The sequence below is a fragment of the Leucopleurus acutus genome (genome assembly GCF_964270905.1).
Source record: "Leucopleurus acutus genome assembly, chromosome: 3".
NCBI lineage: Eukaryota > Metazoa > Chordata > Mammalia > Artiodactyla > Delphinidae > Leucopleurus > Leucopleurus acutus.
Window position 1 is genome coordinate 100,286,227 of NC_139145.1, and position 26,122 is coordinate 100,312,348.

The window sequence follows — 26,122 nt, forward strand, 5'->3', positions numbered from 1 at the left end:
AGAACCAGGAAAGTATAATACTTAGGAAAATTGACAAGAGAGAAGACAACTTCAAGGAATGAGTAGCTGTCAGTACCAAATAGTGCAGAGATTGAGTATGATGGGAAGTGAAAAGTATTTTGTCAGTTTCAGTAAAAGGATGGAGGCTGAAACCAGATTGTTCTGCGTTGAGAAGTGAAAGATGAGAACATGAGATTAAGAAATATGGACTGCTATTTTGAGATGCCAGGCTATGAAAAGAAGGGGATCCTAGGGAGGGTTTTGTTGGTTTCTAAAAAGCAAGAAACTTGAACATGTTTATAGTCAACTGAAAGAGATATTGATGTTGTAGGACTAGTTGATGATAACTGATGGAGCAAAGCCCTGAAAGTCATAAAAGGGTATTTCAATGGATAGATTTATTCATCAAATTGATGTTAATAAATAATATTACTAAAATTTAGGAGAATAGTATCACATTAACTTGACTAGCTAATCAATAATATTAACATTTTAGGAGAAATTCTTCAACTCTTGGAACATACTTTAAGAACTGTAACTCCTTTAGAAGCACCCATTTCGATACAAAGTACATACTAAGTTCAAAGCATTCTTGCCTAATTATTAAAAGAGTTCCTTAAAAATATAATTGACATCTCATAAGCTAGTTATTATTCCCACTTGCTACATAATACAACTGCCTTTTAAAAAGTGCTCCATAACTTAAACTTTCTAATGCAGATGTACAGTTTTCCAAATTACTAAGGTTTTACTGTACTTGAAAATTCATTAGTAAATCACAGCCCCATGATTTGCAACATTATTTAGTTCTAATCTCAAAATATATAATAATTTTATGACTTTTTTAAATTTATTTTTTTAGTCTTAAACTGATTTTTTTGAATTTTATTTATTTTTTTATACAGCAGGTTCTTATTAGTTATCTATTTTATACATATTAATGTATATATGTCAATCTCAATCTCCCAATTCATCCCACCACCATCCCCCACCCCCCAGCTTTCCCCCTTTGGTGTCCATACATTTGTTCTTTACATCTGTGTTTTATGACTTTTAAATCATGTGAAATATACAAGCGCCAAGTTATAAAAGAATGCTGAAATTAAATTCATTTTTAATTATCTTGGTTTCACTGTTGTATTAAAGCAAGAGATACGAAGATTGCATATTGAAGATTATAAAGAGTTATTAAAATGAAAATATTTTCTGGAAAGAAAGGTACACTGAAAAATAAAGAAAGCAATGTCAATTTGGTGAGTAAAGCATATGACAATTAATTCTGTTTGCTTGTCAAGCTGCAATAGTGTATTCCAACTGATCCTGTCAGTTTCTACTTCATACATACACATATCTAAATTACTAATAGAGGAGTTACAGTGAAGTGTTCTATATTTTATCAAAGGGGATTTTAATAGTTGTAGTATGTTAATATGAGTACTTACTGGATGTATATCAATATTATAGCTCATATAATTATAATAATCAGAACTTCCACAATAATTAGTAGAAAGCATAGCAGTAAAAATTGAATAAAACAAGTTCATTATTTCCTAATATAAGACTTTAATGTATTAGGTATTTGAAATGACTGTCAACAAATGGAGATCCATTTGAGTTGTTTCTCAGTCTTAGGGGAGGCTAGAACATTAAAATTTCAACTCTCAGTAATTGATGAAAATAAATTTTTGGCAACTCTGAGATATCACAGGGGAAGATCTAGCCTTAAAAAAAATCTTTTTTTGGAAATTATATAGGCTTCATAATGAATGAAATTTATAATGGTTCTAGGGAAAGCTGTTAAATATATATGGCAGTAAACAAGCCAACATATATGAGAGGTAAAATAATAATTCTCTTGTACAACTTTATAACTACATAAAATTGTCAAGATTTAGTAAAAATTAAATTTTGAATTATATAAAGTTGGCAGGACTTTGTGAATGATATAAGAAGACTACTTTGTGACTAAATATGGATGGAAAAGTTAAAATGAACCAGGCCAGAAGAAAAGGCTGGTTCAGATTTAAGAACGACGACCTGGTCCAAATTTCAGTTTGCTTTTTTTTTAATCAAATCAGCAACTCAAACCAAACAAGAAATACAAAGAATAATACAAATAATATAAAAGATACCAAGAATAATAACTCAAGGATACATGATGGCTGTAATGTCACCTTCCTTGTGGAGGCATAGTGCCCAAACTCAGTTCATCTCAGACATCTTTTGTTGAGTAAAGAGTGTTTCAATTCAAAGGAACCCAGAAACAAGGGCTGATTGCTTTTTAGAATATTTTAGGGAGGTGCAGGTTGGAGAATGGAGCATTAGTACACGGCATCTACCTATTACCATAAGAGAATGTCTTCCTGCCTCACGTTTCGTCTTTTCACATAATATTTCTTGCTAAGCTACAGATTCTACTTTAGCTTTCCATGTGGCAGTCCTGGAGAAGGGAAAAGGGAAGAATTAAAAATAGCTCTGAGAGTCCAGGATACAGGAACAATGATGGTATTGACAAATAGTCCATGGAAAAGTTAATTTGGGGGGTTCAGAAATATGTCCTTCTCCTACCATTTTTATAGAATAACAACAAATTTATACCTAGAAGAAACCTCAGAGCCTAATAAATCCATTCACCTCATTTTATAAATGAGGAACATAAGCTTCATCCCTCTTGAAAGATTGAGTGACTCACCCAAAGTCACAGAGGCATTGGCAGACCAGGATCAGGACTCAGATCTTTTGATTCTTGGTTCAATGATGTTTAGAGTTAAATGTATTTTATTATAGAGCAGCATTTTGAAACTTGTTCAGTTATATGTGGAATGTATAATTATCTTTAATTAATCAGAATACCCCACTTACTGTGCTAATTAACTGTTTATTTTAGGTTAAACAGTGATATTGGATGGTAGGACTTCAGGTGAGCTAGAGCTGGTGGACACATTAATTCCACAGTCCAGCCATAGATATGAAAGGCATTAGACCCTACTCACTGGAGAAATCACTTGATCCAAATGTTTCCTTTACTAACTAAATTTCTGTGTGGATTTCCTCCCAAGGGTTGTTTTTTTATCTTTCAATCCTTTTTAATCATGTTGGTCTTAAGAAGAATGGCACTCGGGACTATTATTATTGAAGAAACTGAAAAAAGATAAGATAAGAACTCTAACCATTGTATGTGTTTAAATAAAGAAGAAGAGACCTTAGGATAGAAAGGTATCATTTTAAAATATGTTGAGGGACAAGTGAGAGTCGAAAATTACTTTTGTCTGCTTTCTTTTGATCACGTAAGGTATGATTAGTTTTATTGCTTTACTGTAATGTTTTCTGGCAGTGCTTATAATATTTTCATATTTTATTATAGTCGTTGTTCTTAGGAATTTATAACTCAACTGTTATAATTTGCCTGTGGCTGAAATTTGATCTACAGATGTTTGGCTTAGATATAATTCTTCAAACATAACTTGTCTTTAAAAGGCAATAATTAATATTAGATTGGCTGCTAATACTTGTTTGAAATATTAAACACTTTTTTTAATCTTATACAAAAAGTGATCAGAAACATTACAGGAGAATGAACATTTAAAAACAGAGTTGGGGAATGGAAATTTCAAAAACAAAGTTATTGTACTTTAAAAAGTTATAGTTCCCATCTTTGATTGATCGTGGATTAGGATAAGAGACTTCATTCATTATGTCAAATTATTATTGTGTCCCTGATGACGATTTATAGGGACATAAACAGAATATAAAGCTATATCTTGATCCATAGCTTCATAGCCTCTTCCTTTTCCCCTTAGATTTTTTAAAGGTAATTCTATCTTTTTGAAATACCACTGAAGTATTTCCCAGGTTACATTGGTCCCTCAATAATTTACTTTTCTGTTGTTGAGGTCATAGTTATGTTTCACTTAGAATATAGCAGTGATCTTTCTACTCGCTCCCTTTCTTATGGTCCTGTGCTTATTACTGTTCCTTGAGAGGAGAGACTGTTCAATCATTCAGTCTCTCTGCTCCTTCATGATGCCCAGCACAGTGTCAGACACACTGTGGGCCCACAAAATACATGCAAGGAAATGGGAAGTTTGGTGTCTGTGCTTATACTCATTCAGTGCGTGCTTCTTTCTCACCACAGTCCTGCAGGGATCACTGCCATCCTAATGGGAAAACTTCTAAATCCAAACTTTAGCGTCACTTACTACAGTCTGTACTCTCCCTCCTTTATTTCTCATGTTGGTCCTGTGCATCCCTATTCACTCAGGTTAATTTTCTCATCTTATTATAGTTGGCCCATCAAGTTTTCTATTATCCTATCACACAGCATCTTAAACTTTACTACCACTGTAAAGGTGACTCTTGTTTCTCTTGTCTTTCACCACCTTGAAATCTTATCATACGTATGGAAGCATCACAGATCTATGCCAGTCATATGAAAACTCTGAACCATCATCATTCTGGTACCCCATCATCGTTATCAAATGGCATTCCTTTATAATGACAGTCTTTGTATGTACTAATTAACTTCTCTACTGAGGTTAAATAGAGAAAATCATGCAACCATGTAGATTGGGAATCCTTCAAAATCATGGTCACCAACCCTATCTGAATGTTTGACCTGTTTCTGTCCATTATTGTTTTACCCCAGAGCTGATTTCAATGAAGGACATAACACACACATTCAATATTGAAATGACACAAAACAACAGATTTCCTTTTAACAGCATTGTAAGCACAAATACCACAAAACAATACAAAAAGTTTGGTGAAATGGTCAGTGGAGAGATATTTAGGAATTATGTAAGGTTTGAATCAGACTTTGAAAGAAATTGTAAATACAAATTGGCAAGAGAGAAGTTTTAAGGTTGGAAGATGTTTCAAATGAAGACATATAGAAAGTGTATTGGGTTAGCCAAAAAGTTCGTTTGGGGTTTTCCATAGCAGCTTACCAAAAACCCGAACGAACTTTTTGGCCAACCCAATAAAATGAGAGATCATACAAGTCCTGAGAGCAAAGCTAATTTCTTTGTTAACTACTTATCCTAATTATATATAAAATAAGTACTTATTGCAAAACATTGGAAAGTGCTAAATATGAAGAAGAAAATAAAAATCAACCATAGTCTATCCAGTCTGTCCAAAGATAACCATTTTAACATTTTGTTTAATATCATTTCTACATTCTACAATGTTTTATATGCCGTAACTGATTCATTTATCAAGAGTCCAGCAACCTCAAGTTTTAAAACCAAACAGGTCTGGGTTCATACCCTACCCCCTAACACTGGGTAGCTACGTAACATGGACATGTTAGTTCATTTCTTTGGGCCCAAGTTCCCTCCCCTATACATGAGGATAATAACTGTTTTGTAGAGTTATTATGAAGATTAAGGAAGGTGATGTATATAAATTACCTTATACATAGTAGATATACAACTAATCATATTACTAGTTTGCTATTATATTTAAGCTGACTTCTACACATATTTTCTTTAGTTTGAATATGTGGAGTCTGAAGTAATGAGGCGTTACAATATCGACAAATTGGGGCAACTCTGAACAGAATATTGATAATATAATTTGTTTTATTACAGAGAAGCTGGCTATAAACAAAATATTTACTAAGTTTGAGTTCTCTACGGGAACCCTCAGCCATTCAAATCTTTCCATTATAAAACTGAAATTTTATTTTCTTGCAACAGTTTTTGAATATCTCATCACCTGAAAAGTTGAACTACCCAAAAAGATTCAAAAATATGCAAATACATAAACTGAATTCATTATTAGTAATATTGGCCATTGGGTTCAGAAATGACTGTTCTGATAATAGCTGTAAGTAGGTGAGCTACTGGAAAGATAGGAAGATATCAAACTCATTGGTATATGGAAATATTGAGGTTTTGGTGTCCTAAAGAAGTATAACTTCTGATGGACATAGCATTTTCTACCACTTAGCTTATAGTTTCGGCAATTTTATTTTTTTGCCTGATTTCAAGTTAATGTTAATTATGGTATATTATAGGTAAATATTTGTTTTCAAATGAAAAATTAAACCTTTTATTGCAAAATATTTTTAAAAGGAGACTCCAAATGTATGAGGATTATTTATTTATTTATTTATTTATTTATTTATTTATTTTTGGCTGTGTTGGGTCTTCGTTTCTGTTGCGAGGGCTTTCTCTAATTGCGGCAAGCGGGGGCCACTCTTCGTCGTGGTGCGCGGGCCTCTCACTGTCACGGCCTCTCTTGTTGTGGAGCACAAGCTCCAGACACGCAGGCTCAGTAGTTGTGGCTCACGGGCCTAGTTGCTCCACGGCATGTGGGATCTTCCCAGATCAGGGCTCGAACCCGTGTCCCCTGCATTGGCAGGCAGATTCTCAACCACTGTGCCACCAGGGAAGCCCCTGTATGAGGATTTTGATATTTAAAAATGGTATATTGGAACTAATTGAGTTTCAAATGACAAGTCTGGTGATACCATGGACTTCTATATTAAAATGTTTTAGTGGAATGTTTTCCTCTTAAAGTAATATCTCTTAGGAAGAATAAAAACTGTATTCCAAAACAACTTCTTTGAAGTGCCAGATAGAAACTATGAGAACTCTTTAGCTGTTTTATTATATGATAATAAATTACCTACATTTATTAATAATTAAATAATTAAGGATGAGTGTGTTTATTAGTGTTGTAGCTTCTGCAAAACTTTTTAGATAATATTTCAAATATTTTGGGTGTATCCAAACTAAAACCACATTTTTCCAAGCCTTTTTCTTGTTAATATTTAGTCTATGTATATGTGTTATAATTTAATGTTTAAATTTCTCATTCATTTATACCATCAGTCATCAGATTAATATTTTATGTCAAAAAATAACGTACCTCTAAATAAAAGAAGTTTACACTCTGCCCCAACGCTATCATTTTTAGTCTATCTCATTGCCCTGCTGTATTTGTTCTCATAGCACTTCTCATCATGTAATCTTTTATAAAATATATCTGGTTATGTGTTTTTAAAATCTACCTTCCCCACTAGATCAAAAACACCATGAGGGCAGGGACTTTGACTTGTTGCAGCTGTATCCCCAGCTTCTTCAGCAGTGCCTGTTATATATCAAGCATTCAGTGAATACATATGGAATGAATGATTGAAGTTTTGGTAGTGGAAAATGCTTATCTCTAGAAGGAGTATTGTATTTAAGTTTTAGTCCAATGTCAGTACTTAGGTTGACAAGGGTGGTAGAAGAACGCAAGGGAAATTTTACCTTCTTCACATATAAAGCAGGACTAGGGGATGAGACTAAAAAATTCTGAGTTTCCAATGCCTAGGTCAATATGTTGACAAGAGTGGAGGGAAGTTGCTGAATTCTTGAAGCAGCCACCCTTGTTCACACAGGTCCCTGAGGCTTCGCGATTTCCTTTGCAGCTCTTGGTTACAGTGAGAAGCAGCAGGATGCTTAGGTACTCTGACTTTTTTTCAGCTTTCAAACCATAGAGAAGTGTGAAAATTAGGTCACACCTCATGAAATTTAAATAATAAAACAATCTACCTAGATTAATAATACCCTACTTCTTCTACTGCTGTATTTTGCCTCTAAATGGGCATTATTATTTTGGAGTTAATATCACAACTTGAGGTGGGTTTTTTTCCTTTCATTTTGGGGAAACTGACATTTTTTATTCTTATTCCTCAGGATGGATTGGGGAGATGAATATTCCCATAATTCTTTTGACCTACATTGTTTGTTAAATTCATTTCCTGGAGACTTGGAGTTTAAGCAGATCTTCAATGACATTGATGAAAAGATAGAACAAAATGCCATAAGGTAAATATTGCTAATTTTAAAACAAGTTGGTTTCATGTTTCATTTACACGAACTTTTATCTTGTCTAATTTTAGTGTTTCCTGCTCTTAAGAAAATTTTAGGTTTTAATTATCATTAACTTTCCTGAAAAAGAATTAATTAGACCCTCCCCTCTAGAATATAACATGATTTTCCTTATCTGATTACTACTTTAAATAAGGCTAAAAAATATAGGCATTGCCTTCAAATAGATAAAGTTTGTTGAATTACTCATGTTGGGAGGAGGAAGGTTTCCTCTACCCTTCTAGGTTCTTTTGAGTAGTCTAAGAATTAAATTGACATGAGACAGATTAACAGAAGAAAATCAAACAAAAGTGTAATTACATGTATACATGGGAGAGAAACAGAAAAACTGAGTAGCTGGCCAAAATGGGCAAAATCCTCACCTTAACCATTCTCAGCTAAAGGCAAAAGAGGATGTTGAGGGTGGGTAGAGTGTCTTGGGAAGTTACCAGGAAAAGCACAGTAAACAAGGATAAGGTTGTTATGCAGATTTAAGTCTGTACCTTTTCCACTGATAAGAGTTTCTAGAGATCCTCCTCTGCCTGGTACAGTGAGGGAGACACCCTTACAAATGGAGATTTTCCTTATAAATGTGAATGTTTCTAACAAAAGGGTAGCTCGTGCTTGGTTTTCAGAGTGTTTACCATGTGTGTTTCTTAGAAAACAACCAGCTTAAAATAATTTAATATGCCAAAGAGACATATTTTAGGGTGGCAAATTCTTCTCCCCTAAACTGTTCATGATTTCTTAGTTTGCCAGTATTGATGGCCTGCATTTTCACTAATAGGTTTAGAATTAAATATTCTCATTTGATGGATAAGCACAGAAATTAAAATTTTGGAATTAAGGTATTAAAATAAAATCGTAGTATAAGGCCATGGATTGCTTGAATTGCTGAAAGCAGAATATTAAATTATTTTTATGTAATGTTTGTCGTTTTAAGTCTCCTCTCTTACTTAAGAGGCTAGGGAGTCCACCTATGCAAGGTTAGTCTTTATCACCTACTCCAAAATTAGTGTTTCTAAACACTGGGGGAAGCAGGAACAGTTAAGCAGATTTCCATTAATACATATTCTCTGATAGAAAGGACTCTGTCTTTATATGCATTTGGACCCTAGAGTCAGTTCACTTATTTCAATCCTTTTGGTCAAAGATTCTAATAATTCATCTCATGTTGAAACCGTGTAACTCAGATTGGGATTGAACCCACAGGCCGGGACTTGAACCCAGCCTAAACCCAAATTGGGACTTGAACCCACGGTGTTTTAATTAGAATCACTCAACTCGTGTCTGGACTTACTGAGGCTCAGGTTCTTTGTCTCTCAGTGCAGAAGGAATTCAGCAAGAGGCAACAAGTAGATTTATTAATATAGGAAGCTTGTAAGAGATGCAAGTGGAAAGGTGAGGGGGCTCTGCCCCAAGGATTAAGCGGGCTACTTTTTTATAATCAAAGGAAAGTGGGACAGGGGGAAAAGACCACCTTCTTCCTCATTCTTCCTCATCAGGCTTACATCACTACCTCCTCCTTCTTATCGGGCAGGAGAGTATTTGACCCATGAGGTCAAACTAGGACTGTCAGGGCACTTATTCAAATCAGCAGAAGGGTGGTAACATATACTAAAATATGTTGAATCACCTCAGGTTTCCATATAATGAGGGTCTCCTACTTTGGAATGTCACCTTTCCCTTAAATTCCTGTTCTTGGTCCTAAGGATCATTATCTTGTTGAACTCAACCAGCAGACTGCAGGCCTCATTTTTTCTCTTTCACTTAATGACCTGGGGTGTATCTCGTGCTTTTATTTATGACTTTATAGTTAAGCAAGCTTGCTTCTTCCACCACATTCCGATAGCTTTCTTGAGTGACTGTTAACTTACAGTGATCTCCCAAAGTTCCCTAGGTTTCCCTCTCTATCTATAATCCCCTACTGGGACTTCTACAACTACCTGTATAACTATCCTACTCTATCCCTATCAATGTGGGTTCCAAATATGCACACCACAGTAAAAATTTCTATTATTGAATGACATATGGTATCTCCTTTTTGAAAACTTAAAATATAGTTATATTGGATTGTCAAAGGCACTGAACCAAGCAAGTGAAATTTTCTTGCAATTTTTTCCTCATGTTTAATATGAGAATACAGTTAATTTTCCATCATAACAATGGGCATAAATAACTTAAATTCAAAAGATAACCTATAATCCAATAAAAATTTAAAAAACAAAACAAACAAAAAACAAAAAGGTAACATATTGTTGTGGAATTATAATTAAAAACAAAATCTCCTCCCATCCCAGAAATCCTCTCCACAAAGGCAAAAGAGAAAGAAAACACTTCTGTTATTCAGTAGGCATTAAACCAAACTGTAATAAGCATCCCAGGTGATCTGCTAAGAGATTGCAAAGACAGAAAGGAACCACGCACAGCCCTTTACATAGTCTAGTAGGTACACCCATTACATACATGTTTTCAAGATCGACAATAACTTATAGGAAAAAATGGGGCACGAGAGGATGGTCATGTCCCAGGTCTCGGATGGGTCCCAAGTCCCTGGGACAGACCGTCAAGTGAGGATCCTTGGCTTCACGAAGGAAAGAATTCAAGAGTTAGCCATAGTAAAGTGAAAGCAGGTTTATTTAGAGATACACACTCCATAGACAGAGTGTGGGCCCTCTCAGGAGGCGAGAGCAGCCCCAAAATATGGGGTGGTTAGTTTTTATGGGCTGGATAGTTTCATAGGCTAATCAGTGGGAGGATTATTACAGGTGTTTTGGGGAAGGGGTGGATATTTCCAGGAATTGGGCTACCGCCCACTTTTTGGCCTTTTATGGTTGGCCTCAGAACTGTTACGGCACCTGTGGGTGTATCATTTAGTGTATGCTAATGTATTACAGTGAGTGTATAATGAGGCTCAAGGTCTACCAGAAGTCGAATCTTCTGCCATCTTAGGCCTAGTAGGTTCTAACTGGTTTTTGTGGTATCCTGTTTTTCTTAATGGTTGTATCATTCTTATAGTGGTTGTGCCCTGCCCCCTTCCTTCCTGTCTCATAACTAGCCTTCAAATAGAGGATTTGAAAGCCCATTTTTCACACATGGTTCATCCTAACTTTACCATGATTAAAGAACACCTGTGTTAGGTAGTTGGCTTCATCCTGAGGAGAAGCAAACTTCTTATATCTTTATGACAAGAAGCAGTGTTGCAAATTGGATCAAGGCACCCACTGAAGTTAGGCTCCTACTCTTCACAGGAACAGGGGTATAGGGGGGCTATCTCCTTTGGTGTTTGTATTTTGAAAAGATGATTCCCAGATTCTTGAGAAAGAGAGTCCTGGCTGAGAAAGCTGACAAAAGGTCTATCTCGTCTTCCAAGGGATACATTTTAAAGAGATGAAAAAGTCCTTACATTTGCAAGTTTCTAAGGTAAATACTTTAAGAAATAGGAAACGAGGGAAACCTTTTCCCTTATTTTCAACAGGGAGAATTAAGCCTCTTATTTTTGCTTTGTATCTGCCCTTAATTTATATGTCTACGTGTGTGTGTGTCTTTTTAAAATATAGCATATATATGAGACTTAACCACACTATAGTGTATATTATAATTTATATTGTATATGTAAATATAAAATCACTATATTAATCTTCAGAGTAATTATGTATTTATTTAATTTATATATATTATATATTTATATATTTCATGAAACAGTTTCTAACCCAAAGGAACTTATAAATGAAAAGAGTGTTAGCTTGAATAGATTAACAAGTCACTTATCTATATTCTAAAGATGGTTATTTTTTTCACTGATACTAAAAAATTCTTTTTAATTGAAGTATAGTTGATTTACAATGTTGTGTTAGTTTCAGATGTACAACAAAGTGATTCAGTTATACATATATAGAGAGAGGTGGTTATATTAAAACAAATTTTAAATATTTTCTAAAAAGTAACCTTCTTTGTTCATAATGGCCTTGAGGCGCCATCAAAACAAGTCACTGAGGGACTTCCCTGGCAGTCCAGTGGTTAAGACTGTGCTTCCACTGCAGGAGGGATGGGTTCAATCCCTGGTCGGGGAACTAAGATCCCACATGCCGCAGGGCACGGCCAAAAAAAAAAAAAAAAAGATAAAACAAACATACAAAGAAACAAGTCACTGAGCTCTGATGCTTTTGTTATAGACTGCTTCATTTTTATTTGCTAAACCATCTACAGTTAATTTCCTGTCCTACCTGGTCAATAAGAAATCATATTGAGAAGTAAAACAATGATTAAAATACTGTACTTTGCATTCATAAATTGTTATTTAGGTCAAAATTCAGATGTTAGTATTAAAAAGAAAATATGACATGGAATATTAAGGATATAATTTTTAAATTAAAAATATTTTATTGCCCATATATTAAAACAAACCTAGAGCAAAACCACCTCAAGTGACCATTGATCTTCACAGGGGATAAAATAAGGGAGAGCTGTATGTGCTGTATGCAACATTTAGAATCAAGTCTATTTTTCATCAAATTCAATTATGTTTTTATTATACTCTAGAGAATAAACATAACAGTATAGGGTATATATATTTTTAAAAATAAAATACTGAATAATAACCATGTTTCAGAAGAGTGTAAATCATTTCTGCACTCATTTATTGCCTTCTAACAGAATAGCTTTTAGAAAATTGTATGTCATGGCGAATCAGTTATGCCACACTTACATTGCAGTAGTTGAATTACCCTTGGCATTTTTGTATTCTAACAGTTCTATTTATCTCTCAATGGTGTACATTGAATAAGTAATGAACATCTGTATGATATGGCTTTTCCCAATACTTTTAAAGAAAAAAAATTAGTAATTCGTTTTTAAATATGGTATTTTTCCTTACCCTTGAATTTTTAAAGTTGTATTTCTAGCAGTGACCCTGAATTCTAAGTGTGAATTCCTTCCCTCTTCTTAATATCATCAGATTTTATGAGCCACAGGGTCTTTTGCTTCCCAAAGCAGTGATTCACCAGAATGGACTAGAGTGCCCAGAGGTCACTGAACCTTCACCTGCCCTTCAAGAGAGGCTGTCATTCTCTCAGACCATTTTCACTTTTACATCCTCATTTCCATTCAAGTCAGAGCTAGGTGACTCTTAGGTCTGACAGTGGAAATCAGTGATGGTGAATCGTTTAATTTTAACACATATCAACATTGGTAGCAGGAGGATAAATAACCTGCCAAAGAGGAATACTATGAATGTTGTATCCACAGACTCACTTCAGTAACTAAAAACCACATGTAGCACTGAAATCTTTTTTGAGCTGAATGGAACTTATTATTAGTTTAACACAATATTGAGGTCTAGAAGTTCTCTTGGGCTTACAATATGGCATGAATGATTTTTCTCCTCTTAATGGTCAGTTGGATAGCTATAATTGCATCATTAAGAGTTTCTTTTGCCTATCTGTTTCTTAATCATAGACAATCTTTGTGTGTACCCCAGGATGTAAGTTTTGCTGGCACTGTGCAGGATTTCTACTTTTTTTTTTTTTTTTAATCTAAAGAAAGAACAAGAAGTGCTACCATGGATCATATTGTTTGTCTTGATCCAGGAGAGGTGGTGTCCGGGTGGTAGGGAAGGCATGAACTTTTTATTGTGACAGAATATTGGATACATGGTTTCTATAAATTTAACCATGCTCTCTGTTTCAAGGTGGCATATTGGACCACTTCCTCCTCATCATTTTCTGTCACCATTAGCTCCATTCAAATAATGTATGGTGCTCCAACTTCTTTCTCCACAGTCCTGTATTGTGTGCCCTCGATGCTTTCATTAGATGCTTTAGGACGCTGAGATAAGTAGCATAAAATGTGGGATCAGTAGTCCACTAGATGATTGTTAAGAGATTCTTTCAGGTAATGCATACATTTTAAGTGTTTGACAGGTTTTAAAAGTATAACTTTTATTTTTATGTGTGTTAGCTTTATCTACTTTTGGCCAAATAGGCATAAGACAATAAAGAATTATTGTTTGGGATATTCCTAAGGAATATTATTGTCATTATCTTTTCATGGGAAATAAGGAAAGGGAAGTAAGTGTCTTCCTATTTATAAACTGTTTTAATAACAAAAGTATGAATAATATTGTACTAAGAATCTAGACCTCATGAGGAGATTGAGCCAGCAATAGTCAGGCCACTACTCCCCATTGAGGGTCAGAGTTAATGGTCCAGGGGGAAGTAAGCCCCCAACCCCTGAGATACCACCCAGAGGTGCCAGGTAAAGATAGCCCAGCTGTGAGGTCAAGAACAGAGGAGGAAACACTAAAAGGGGACTGAGCCCTGGTAAGGAGATGTGACTGCTGGCTCATCTTTCCTATAGATCATTGATGCCTCGAGATCTAACCCAACCCTGACAGCTTTCCCTGGAAAAGAGTCTTGTCAAGGATTTAACAGAGTCAACACCTTGTCTTAAAAGGCTCACTAACACCACAGCATTTGCTAATCACAGTCTTTATTCTAGAATCATGACTAAGAATACCTTTTTATGGAACTTGGGATGGAGCTGAGTTGGGGGCCTGCAAAATGGTATTCTTATTTACTTTATTTCTGCTTTAAAGACCAGCTGTTCTTCATTATATTCTCATTACCTAAAACAGCCCTGGCAGAAAGTAGGCTAGAGGATGATCAATAAATGTGTTTGTTAGACATCTATTGTGTTTGCTTTAGCTTCAGCTAGTGTGAAGTTAGATGAGTAGAATGTGATAGTTTTCTTTTCCATTAAGTATTTTACATTATAAACATAATACATACTCAGGAAAAATTTCAGACAGTAGAGAAAGGCAGATATAAGGAAAAGTTGAGTATGGAAGGGCAGAGATGAGGAAAAGTTTTCTTACTCTTCTGACTCTCCTAGTCTTGGTCTTCAGAGGTACCCTATATTAGTGAATTACTGTATAACTATCCAGAAATGTTCTCTACATATAGATGTGTGTACCCAAGAATATATTCCCTTTTTTACACAAATGGGAATTTGTGTATATGCTGCAATTAGATTTTTTTAACTTAATGTATTTTTAAAATCTCTCCATAGAACAAGACAATTCCCTCTTGATGAGCATTTACGTTATTTGCAGTCTTTCTGCTATTACTGCACACACACATGCATATGTGTGTCCTTCCTTCCTTAGGAAAGTTTATGTGACGGTTTCTTAGAAGTTGTACAATTAGCTGTTATAAAATTGTTCCACAGAAGTGCTGCAGCTGTCTTCTCTCCTATTGGCAGTATATGAAACTGTATGCTGTATGTCCTGCCTCCTCACAATGTGACCACGTGTACTATTAAAACCCTCAATTTGTAACTTGCAGTCAACTCTGTTGTCTGGCTTAGTGATTGAATTTATTGGGACAATGGAGATAAAGATGTAAATCAGATGTGTTCCCAGATCTCTTCTGATTTTCATTATTATTATTCTTTTTTTTGATTTTCATTATTACGTATGTTCTCCCTCTCTCTTCTTTTTTTTTTTTTTTTTTTTTTTTAATCTCTTTCTCAGGAAGAGAATCAAGGAAATCATCACAGAGTAAATGCTGGTGCAGATTCCCTGCATTTCTCCTGATTTCAACTTGTGTGGTTTCATTGGGATAAGCCACATTCTGACTTTAGTAACTGTGCTGAATACGGAAGCTAGGCAAGCCTCCATAGATAAAAAAGAAAGCACGTTAACTTACCCTTGCTTGTCATGGGTATTAAACTGCCATGTCCTAATACCCCTATAGAACATTTCCGGGAAATGTTCTTTATGTTGTTGACACAGCCCTGTGCCACTTCCATGGAGCTCCCATCATCACTAGAGTCTAGGGAAAGGGATCCGAAGTCAGATGTAAATTTAAGAATGAAAACCGTGCCTTGGGATATGATGCCAGGCTCACTACAGTACTGCCAGGACTAACCGTCATTGACTGGAAGTTGGGGAGTATTTCACAATTGGTTGACCCTTTGGGGAGCGCTTCAGACTTTTTAGATTGGCACAGCCCTACACAGGGTCTGAACTTTCCTGAAGCAATCTGGACCATTATAGAGCCTCTGTAAACTTTTGTGGTAAGGATTGGTGATGTAAAGCAACAAATAATGGAGGGTCCTAACTCTAAGGTTTCCTTTCATACTGTCTTCCTCAGAGAATAACTCCGAACAAAAGGAAGGTTGACAATAGATGGGAATCTTGGGAAGCTATGTCTGTAGTCCACATGAGAGATGATAAGATCCTGAGCCCTGTCTTTCACAGTAGGAATGGAAAGGGGAAGATTCATTTGAGAAAGACTTAATGAGAGTGTTGTTAACAGGGTTTGGGGACAACGATGTTTTTTTCCTGAAAGTGTAGTTAAAACTTTTTGAAATAACCAAAACATCTCTGAAATCGAAAATAGTTCAGCAAAAATATCTAATTTCTTACTACACTTTCATTAAAGTAGTTGTTTTATAAACCCTTTTCTCAGCCTTTTAAAAAATATTATCGAGAAATATCTTTGTCTCAGGAAAATAAGTTTTTATTTCATGGCTGACTTACGTTTTAATTACATACTAGTTTTTATACATCAGCCCTCTTCCCTAATAATTACTGTTAATTCCAAGGAATTTTAATAATCTCTTTAGATGAGCTAGACTTATCTAAAAACAAAAGAACTCTTATTTACCTCACAACTATTTCTTGGTGTTTTTAAACATATGATAGAATTGAAAAAGCCTTTTCCTTAGACTGAATTTATGTTGGTGAAAAGTATAAACAAGAGCACCAAAAGTGTAAAATCTTAAAAAAATTGTTTTAATGTTTACATTTCCCACACTGTAGAAATAGTCTTTAATCTCTGCCATTTTTGACACCTCTACCTTGATCTAAAAAAATAAGAATAAAAAGTCTAACCTATGAAAGCAAACCTATATGTTCTCTACAACCTTTACATCAAAGAAGTTCTAATAATTTTTACCGGTAGAACATACATTTTTTTCTCTTTGAACTTTTCTGTGATGGAATAATAAAGACTATGTGTTTTCAATCTTGAAAGAGTTTTTACAGTCAGCTTAAGTGCCAAGATTTTATGTCATAATTATTCTCTTTTTCTCAGTTCCTCTTGCTGTCCTCAACTACACCAGCCCAATATTAATCATCTCTTGTGCTGTTGTTGATTAGTGCTGTCTGTTTAGTTATAGGACATCTCTGTCCTTTTGGAGTAAGCTAGTGCATATATATATACACACATACATATATGCATAAATTTAGTTGTGACCAAAATAATAAATTCATATTTTTTATCATCCAGATAAATATATTGATCATTTTAAAGTGACATGGCAGTGAGATCAGATGATCAGCAGTGAATTATCAGGGGTCAGGGATCAGGGACTTCTAAGCACAATGATTTCATTAGTTTTCTTAAAGCATCAATATCCTTGCATATAATCTCCTTTTCTACAGGGAGAAGCCTTTTCTACACCTCCCAGAGGCACACTGAATGGCTCCCTCCTGTTGTAGTCTATTGTACTCACTTAGCACATCATACACACACCTCTTATCAAGTCTTACTGTAATGTAGTTATCCATTTACAGGCTTATCTCTCTCACTAGAAAGAATTCCTTTAGGGATGGGACCATGTCTTATTCATGTTTAGGCCCTTAGTATATATCACAGTGCCTACTACATATTCAGTATTCAGTTAATGTTTATCAAATATGCCTTCATTCAATAAGTAATTTGCACACTCAAAGAACCTAGGATTGAATGTTGAATGAGAAAATTACCACAGATATCCTTTTAAAAAGCATACTGCATGTTGCATCTTAAAAATGGTTTATAAATTGATTTACACACAGCCTCTTGGTAATGCATCCACTTGCACACACCATTAACTTGGATAATTCAGTCATTATAATTAAAGCACGTTGGGGTCCAAATTTATTAAGAAGTGTTGAGACATATGAAAAGGCATAAAGAGTACTATGGTAAACATTCATGTGCCCACCATCCAGTATAAGGAATAAAACATTACCACTAGTGCTGAAACTCACTATGTGCATCTCCCCAGTCTCATCCCACTTCCACCCCACCCTGCATTTGGTGATGTTGCTCATTCCAGCACATTTCTTTTTTTTTTTTTTTCAAATGTATGTATGAAAGTACATATTTATTATTAAAGTATAGTTGATTTAAAATACTGTATTAGAGTAGAGGAACAAAGATGGCAGAGTAGAAGGACGTGCTCTCGCTCCCTCTTGTGACAACACCAGAATCACAACCAGCTGCTGGACAATCATTGACAGGAAGACACTGGAACTCTCCAAAAAAGATACCCCACATCCAAAGACAAAGGAGAAACGACAATGAGACGGTAGGAGGGGCGCAATCACAGTAAAATCAAATCCCATAACTGCTGGGTGGGTGACTAACAGACTGGAGAACACTTATACCACAGAAGTCCACCCACTGGAGTGAAGGTTCTGAGCCCCACGTCAGGCTTCCCAACCTGGGGGTCCAGCAACAGGACGATGAATTCCTAGAGCATCAGACTTTGGAGCCTAGTGGGATTTGATTGCAGGACTTGGACAGGACTGGGGAAAACAGAGACTCCACTCTTGGAGGGCACACACAAAGTAGTGTGTGCATCGGGACCCAGGGGAAGGAGCAGTGACCCCAGGGGAGACTTAACCAGACCTACCTGCTAGCGTTGGAGGGTCTCCTGCAGAGGCGGGGGGTGGCTGTGGCTCACCATGGGGACAAGGACACTGGCAGCAGAAGTTCTGGGAAGTACTCCTTGGTGTGAACCCTCCCAGAGTCTGTCATTAGCCAACCAAGGAGCCCAGGTAGGCTCCAGTGTTGGGTTGCCTCAGGCCAAACAACCAACAGGGAGGGAACCCAGCCCCATCCATTAACAGTCAAGCAGCTTAAAGTTTTACTGAGCTCTGCCCACCAGAGCAACAGTCAGCTCTACCCACCACCAGTCCCTCCCATCAGGAAACTTACACAAGCCTCTTAGATAGCCTCATCCACCAGAGGGCAGACAGCAGAAGCAAGAAGAACTACAATCCTGCAGCCTGTGGAACAAAAACCACATTCACAAAAAGATAGACAAGATGAAAAGGCAGAGGGCTATGTACCAGATGAAGGAACAAGATAAAACCCCAGAAAAACAACTAAATGAAGTGGAGATAGGCAACCTTCCAGAAAAAGAATTCAGAATAATGATAGTGAACATGATCCAGTTCCTGGGAAAAAGAATGGAGGCAAAGATCGAGAAGATGCAAGAAATGTTTAACAAAGACGTAGAATAATTAACAAACAAACAGGGATGAACAGTACAATAACTGAAATGAAAAATACACTAGAAGGAATCAATAGCAGAATAACAAAGGCGAGGCAGAAGAACAGATAAGTGACCTGGAGGACAGAATGGTGAAATTCACTGCTACAGAGCAGAATAAAGAAAAAAGAATGAAAAGAAATGAAGACAGCCTAAGAGACCTCTGGGACAACATTAAATGCAACAACATTCGCGTTATAGGGGTCCCAGAAGGAGAAGAGAGAGAGAAAGGACCAGAGAAAATATTTGAAGAGATTATAGTTGAAAACTTCCCTAACATGGGAAAGGAAATAGCCACCCAAGTCCAGGAAGCACAACGAGTCCCATACAGGATAAACCCAGGGAGAAACACGCCAAGACACACAGTAATCAAACTGGCAAAAATTAAAGACAAAGAAAAATTATTGTAAGCAGCAAGGGAAAAATGACAAATAACATACAAGGGAACTCCCATAAGGTTAACAGCTGATTTCTCAGCAGAAACTCTACAAGCCACAAGGGAGTGGCACGACATACTTAAAGTGATGAAAGGGAAGAACCTACAACCAAGATTACTCTACCCAGCAAGGATCTCATTCAGGTTCGATGGAGAAATCACAAGCTTTACAGACAAGCAAAAGCTAAGAGAATTCAGTACCACCAAACCAGCTCTACAACAAATGCTAAAGGAACTTCTCTAAGTGGGAAACACAAGAGAAGAAAAGGACCTACAAAAACAAACCCAAAACAATTCAGAAAATGGTAATAGTAACATACATATCGATAATTAACTTAAATGTGAATGGATTAAATGCTCCAAGCAAAAGACACAGACTCGCTGAATGGATACAAAAACAAGACCCATATATATGCTGTCTACAAGAGACCTACTTCAGACCTAGGGACACATACAGACTGAAAGTGAGGGGGTGGAAAAAGATATTCCATGCAAATGGAAATCAAAATAAAGCTGGAGTAGCAATTCTCATATCAGATAAAATAGACTTTAAAATAAAGAATGTTAGAAAAGACACGGAAGGACACTGCATAATGATCAAGGGATCAATCCAAGAAGATAGAACAATTGCAGATATATATGGACCCAACATAGGAGCACTTCAATACATAAGGCAACTGCTAACAGCTATAAAAGAGGAAATCCACAGTAACACAATAATAGTGGGGGACTTTTACACCAATGGACAGATCATCCAAAATGAAAATAAATAAGGAAACACAAGCTTTAAATGACACAATAGACCAGATAGATTTAATTGATATTTATAGGACATTCCATCCAAAAAAAGCAGGTTACACTTTCTTCTCAAGTGCACATGGAACATTCTCCAGAATAGATCACATCTTGGGTCACAAATCAAGCCTCGGTAAATTTAAGAAAATTGAAAGCGTATCAAGTATCTTTTCTGACCACAACACTATGAGATTAGAGATGAATTACAGGAAAAAGAACGTAAAAAACACAAACACATGGAGGCTAAACAATACGTTACTAAATAACCAAGAGATCACTGAAGAAATCGAAGAGGAAATCAAAAAATACCTAGAGATAAATGTCAATGAAAACACGACGATCCAAAACCTATGGGATACAGCAAAAGCGGTTCTAAGAGGGAATCTTATAGCTATACAAGCCTATGTCAAGAAACAAGAAAAATCTCAAGTAAACAATCTAACCTTACACCTAAAGGAAATAGAGAAAGAAGAACAAACAATACCGAAAGTTAGCAGAAGGAAAGAAATCATAAAGATCAGAGCAGAAATAAATGAAATAGAAACAAAGAAAACAATAGCAAAGATCAATAAAACTAAAAACTGGTTCTTTGAGAAGGTAAACAGAATTGATAAACCATTAGCCAGACTCATCAAGAAAAAGAGAGGGGGGGGCTTCCCTGGTGGCTCAGCAGTTGAGAGTCCGCCTGCCGATGCAGGGGACACAGGTTTGTGCCCCAGTCTGGGAAGATCCCACATGCTGTGGAGCGCCTAGGCCCCTGAGCCATGGTCGCTGAGCCTGTGCGTCCGGAGCCTATGCTCCTCAACGGGAGAGGCCACAACAGTGAGAGGCCCGCGTACCACAGGGAAAAAAAAAAAAAAGAGGGAGAGGACTCAAATCAATAAAATTAGAAATGAAAAAGGAGAAGTTACAACAGACACCACAGAAGTACAAAGCATCCTAAGAGACTACTACAAGCAATTCTATGCCAATAAAATGGACAACCTGGAAGAAATGGATAAATTCTTAGAAAGGTATAACTTTCCAAGACTGAACCAGTAAGAAATAGAAAATATGAACAGACCAATCACAAGTAATGAAATTGAAACTGTGATTAAAAATCTTCCAACAAACAAAAGTCCAGGACCAGATGGCTTCACACATGAATTCTATCAAACATTTAGAGAAGAGGTAACACCCATCCTTCTCAAACTCTTCCAAAAAATTGCAGAGGAAGGAACACTCCCAAACTCATTCTATGAGGCCACCATCACCCTGATACCCAAACCAGACAAAGGTACTACAAAAAAAGAAAGTTACAGACCAGTATCACTGATGAATATAGATGCAAAAATCCTCAACAAAATACTAGCAAACAGAATCCAACAGCACATTAAAAGGATCATACACCATGATCAAGTGGGATTTATCCCAGGGATGAAGGATTCTTCAGTACATGCAAATCAATCAATGTGATACACCATATTAACAAATTGAAGAATAAAAACCATATGATCATCTTAATAGATGCAGAAAAAGCTTTTGACAAAATTAAACACCCATTTATAATAAAAACTCTCCAGAAAGTGGGCATAGAGGGAACCTACCTCAACATAATAAAGGCTATATACAACAAACCCACAGCAAACATCCTTCTCATGGTGAAAAACTGAAAGCATTTCCTCTAAGATCAGGAACAAGACAAGGATGTCCACTCTCACCACTGTTATTCAACATAGTTTTGGAAGTCCTACCCACGGCTATCAGAGAAGAAAAAGAAATAAAAGGAATCCAAATTTGAAAAGCAGAAGTAAAGCTGTCACTGTTTGCAGATGACATGATACTATACATAGAGAATCCTAAAAATGCCACCAGAAAATGACTAGAGCTAATCAATGAATTTGGTAAAGTTGCAGGATACAAAATTAATACACAGAAATCTCTTGCATTCCTATATACTAATGATGAAAAATCTGAAAGAGAAATTAAGGAAACACTCCCATTTACCATTGCAAGAAAAAGAATAAAATACCTAGGAATAAACCTACCTAGGGAGACAAAAGACCTGTATGCAGAAAACTATAAGACACTGATGAAAGAAATTAAAGATGATACCAACAGATGAAAAGGTATACCATGTTCTTGGATTGGAAGAATCAATATTGTGAAAATGACTATGCTTTCCAAAGCAATCTACAGATTCAATGCAATCCCTATCAAATTACCAATGGTATTTTTTACGGAACTAGAACAAAAAATCTTAAAATTTGTATGGAGACACAGAAGACCCCAAATAGCCAAAGCAGTCTTGAGGGAAAAAGGAGCTGGAGGAATCAGACTCCCTGACTTCAGACTATACTCCAAAGCTACAGTAATCAAGACAATATGGTACTGGCACAAAAACAGAAACATAGATCAATGGAACAAGATAGAAAGCCCAGTGATAAACCACGCACCTATGGTCAACTAATCTATGACAAAGGAGGCAAAGATATACAATGGAGAAAAGACAGTGTCTTCAATGAGTGGTGCTGGGAAAACTGGACAGCTACATGTAAAAGAATGAAATCAGAACACTCCCTAACACCATACACAGAAATAAACTCAAGATGGAGTAAAGACCTAAATGTAAGACCGGACACTGTAAAACTCTTAGTGGAAAGCATAGGAGGAACACTCTTTGACATAAATCACAGTAAGATCTTTTTTGATCCACCTCCTAGAGTAATGGAAATAAAAACAAAAGTAAACAAATGGGGCCTAATGAAACTTCAAAGCTTTTGCACAGAAAAGGAAACCATAAATAAGATGAAAAGACAACCCTGAGAATGGGAGAAAATATTTGCAAATGAATCAACGGACAAAGGATTAATCTCCAAAATATATAAAGAGCTCATGCAGCTGAATATTAAACAAACAATCCAATCCAAAAATAGGCAGAAGACCTAAATAGACATTTCTCCTAAGAAGACATACAGATGGCCAAGAAGCACATGAAAAGCTGCTCAACATCACTAACTATTAGAGAAATGCAAATCAAAACTACAATGAGGTATCACCTCACACCAGTTAGAATGGGCATCATCAGAAAATCTACAAATAACAAATGCTGTAGAGGATGTGGAGAAAAGGGAACCCTCTTGTACTGTTGGTGGGAATGTAAATTGATACAGCCACTATGCAGATCAGTATGGAGGTCGCTTAAAAAACTAAAAATAGAATTACCATATGATCCAGCAATCCCATTACTGGGCATATACCCTGAGAAAACCATAATTCAAAAAGACACATGCACCCCAATGTTCATTGCAGCACTATTTACAATAGCCAGGTCATGGAAGCAACCTAAATGTCCATTGACAGACGAATGGATAAAGAAGTTGTGGTACATATAAACAATGGAATATTACTCAGCCATAAAAAGGAACAAAATTGAGTCATTTATTGAGACATGGATGGATCTAGAGACTCTTACTTCACAGAGTGAAGTAAGTCAGAAAGAGAAAAACAAATATCATATATTAACGCATGTATGTGGAACCTAGAAGAATGGTACAGATGAATGGGTTTGCAGGGCGCAAGGTGAGACACAGATGTAGAGAACAGACGTATGGACACCAGGGGAGGAAAGCCACGGTAGGGGTGGGGATGGTGGTGTGCTGAATTGGGCTATTGGGATTGACATGTATACACTGATGTGTATAAAATTGATGACTAATAAGAACCTGCAGTATAAAAAAAAAATTAAAATTCAAAAATTAAAATAAAATAAAATACTGTATTAGTTTCAGGTGTACATCACAGTGATTCAGCATTTTTATAGATTGTACTCCTTTTTCCAGCACGGTTATTTACACTTTTACTACATAGTTTTATAATCCTGAACAACATGTAGGATCATATGGCATGTTTTCAAACTACTGAATGGTTTGTATTCATTTATACCTTTTTCCCTCTCAACATTACATTTGTTAGATTCATTTATGTTGATAATTGTATTTCTAGTTTATTTTCATGACTATTTCACTGAATGAATATAACTATTCTCCTATTGATGGAAATTTAGGGTATTTTCAGTGGTTTTAATATTACAAATAAACTTAAGAATATGCTTTTAGAAAGTCCTTGCTAAGCCAACTAATGGTGTAAATTTGGGAATTTAAACTGTTTAGGGCAGAGATTCTACATCTACATTAGACTTTTGACATTTTTGGTTAATGAATGTGCTAACTGGATTTCTATTTGCCGAATTACCTTGGTTATATTTTTACGACTGACCTTGTTTCTAAAGAAAATTAGAAGCAACTTACAGTAAAACAGAAAACACTTAAACCAGAATAAAGAGAAGTATCATGTTATTTCTGAAAAGCTAGATCAAGATCTTGCATCATTTAAGTCTGAGGATATATATAGACCTCCTCCCACCCAAGATCACCATCTCCATCAGCAATGTTACTACACATATATGAAAATAATATGTTACCTTTTCGATGTTGAAAATTAATTTTTAAATTAATTTTGACCTCAGTTAAAGAAGATAAATTGCCAAACTAATATTCATCTTAAATTTTGAAAGTATTCACTTTGAATAATAATCAGGCGATAAATCTCTAGACTTCAGACTTTTAAAGCAAGATGTATAGACAGTGGTGAATGACAGAATGACAAGATATTTAGCCACATAAAAACAGCATCAGGTACAGGTGAATTCTGTCATTTTAAAACTTGTGACAAAATGATTTAAAAGCCAGCTCAACTGTCTTAGTTTGTATCAATGAGGGAGGTCCTCTGAAATGCAACTGCTCAATCCCTTTATCAGTGTTTGGACAAATTACTAAAATATCTAGCTCTCTGAAGGCTTTACTCTATTTATAAGTTGTAGTTATTGGCCTCTACCCAGATTCACATGTTAGAGATTAGCCTAAAAGCTGAGTCTTGATTGAAATAGATTTAGGTAAACTAACGGCTGAGCCTTTCCAGTTCACATTGCTGTAATCTATTAGGTTTGACTGAGTGAGACACAGGAGGATGCTATAATAAAAACCTTTGATAACCAGTCCCTAGAGTCAAGGTATGTGCTTTGGGCATCATGTTTCTCCGTCCATAGAAGTGCTTACGTAAATTAAGAAAATATATGCCAATCTTGTGTCAGACTTAGAACTGGTATTCCTGAGTAAGACTGTCTCATCAGGAAACTGAGTGGCCTGTGGCCTAAGGAGGTATTGTTTTTCTTGCAAGTTCTTTGTTTTCATGAAAAGGCTCTTTGATTCTCAGAATGTATTTTTTTCAAGGTAATTTAGTTTGAATTCGCTCATGCTCAGAAGTCTCCTGAAAAATTTCCCTTAAAGTTTTACAGTGTATGTTTTATATGGAACCAATACCTTATACGAATTTCGAAGAAAAGAATTTCATATGACATCAATTTTAATCATCAGAGCTTGGTTTCCAAAGCCTCCGTGTTTCTATCACATGGAATCAATAATTAATAGCAATGATATTTTCAAAACAGTAGTAACCTTTTTAGTAACAGATGTTTCTTAATACTATTAAGAGGCAAATGCATAACTTGTCAGTTTGGGGTGAAGGGATTCAGCTTCAAAATAATTTTCCTGTTTATAAAGCTTTCTTGCAGTTTAGATATGCTGCCATCAGGTGGTAGTAATATGTCATATCCATGTGGCTCCACAGATGACATTATGCTTAAGGTCACCAGTTTACTCCA

General features: G+C 35.9%; 1 protein-coding gene across 2 annotated transcripts in view; it reads left to right on the plus strand.

Moving 5' to 3' along the window:
• The window catches only part of KIAA0825, a 405,751-nt gene that overhangs the window by 45,793 nt on the left and 333,836 nt on the right, over positions 1–26,122 (plus strand). For both annotated transcript variants that reach the window (XM_082836448.1, XM_082836447.1), the window contains exon 3: positions 7,689–7,820. In XM_082836448.1, the coding sequence (XP_082692574.1) occupies positions 7,690–7,820 (131 nt within the window). In that variant the 5' untranslated portion in view covers position 7,689. The remainder of the gene's footprint in view (positions 1–7,688; positions 7,821–26,122) is intronic.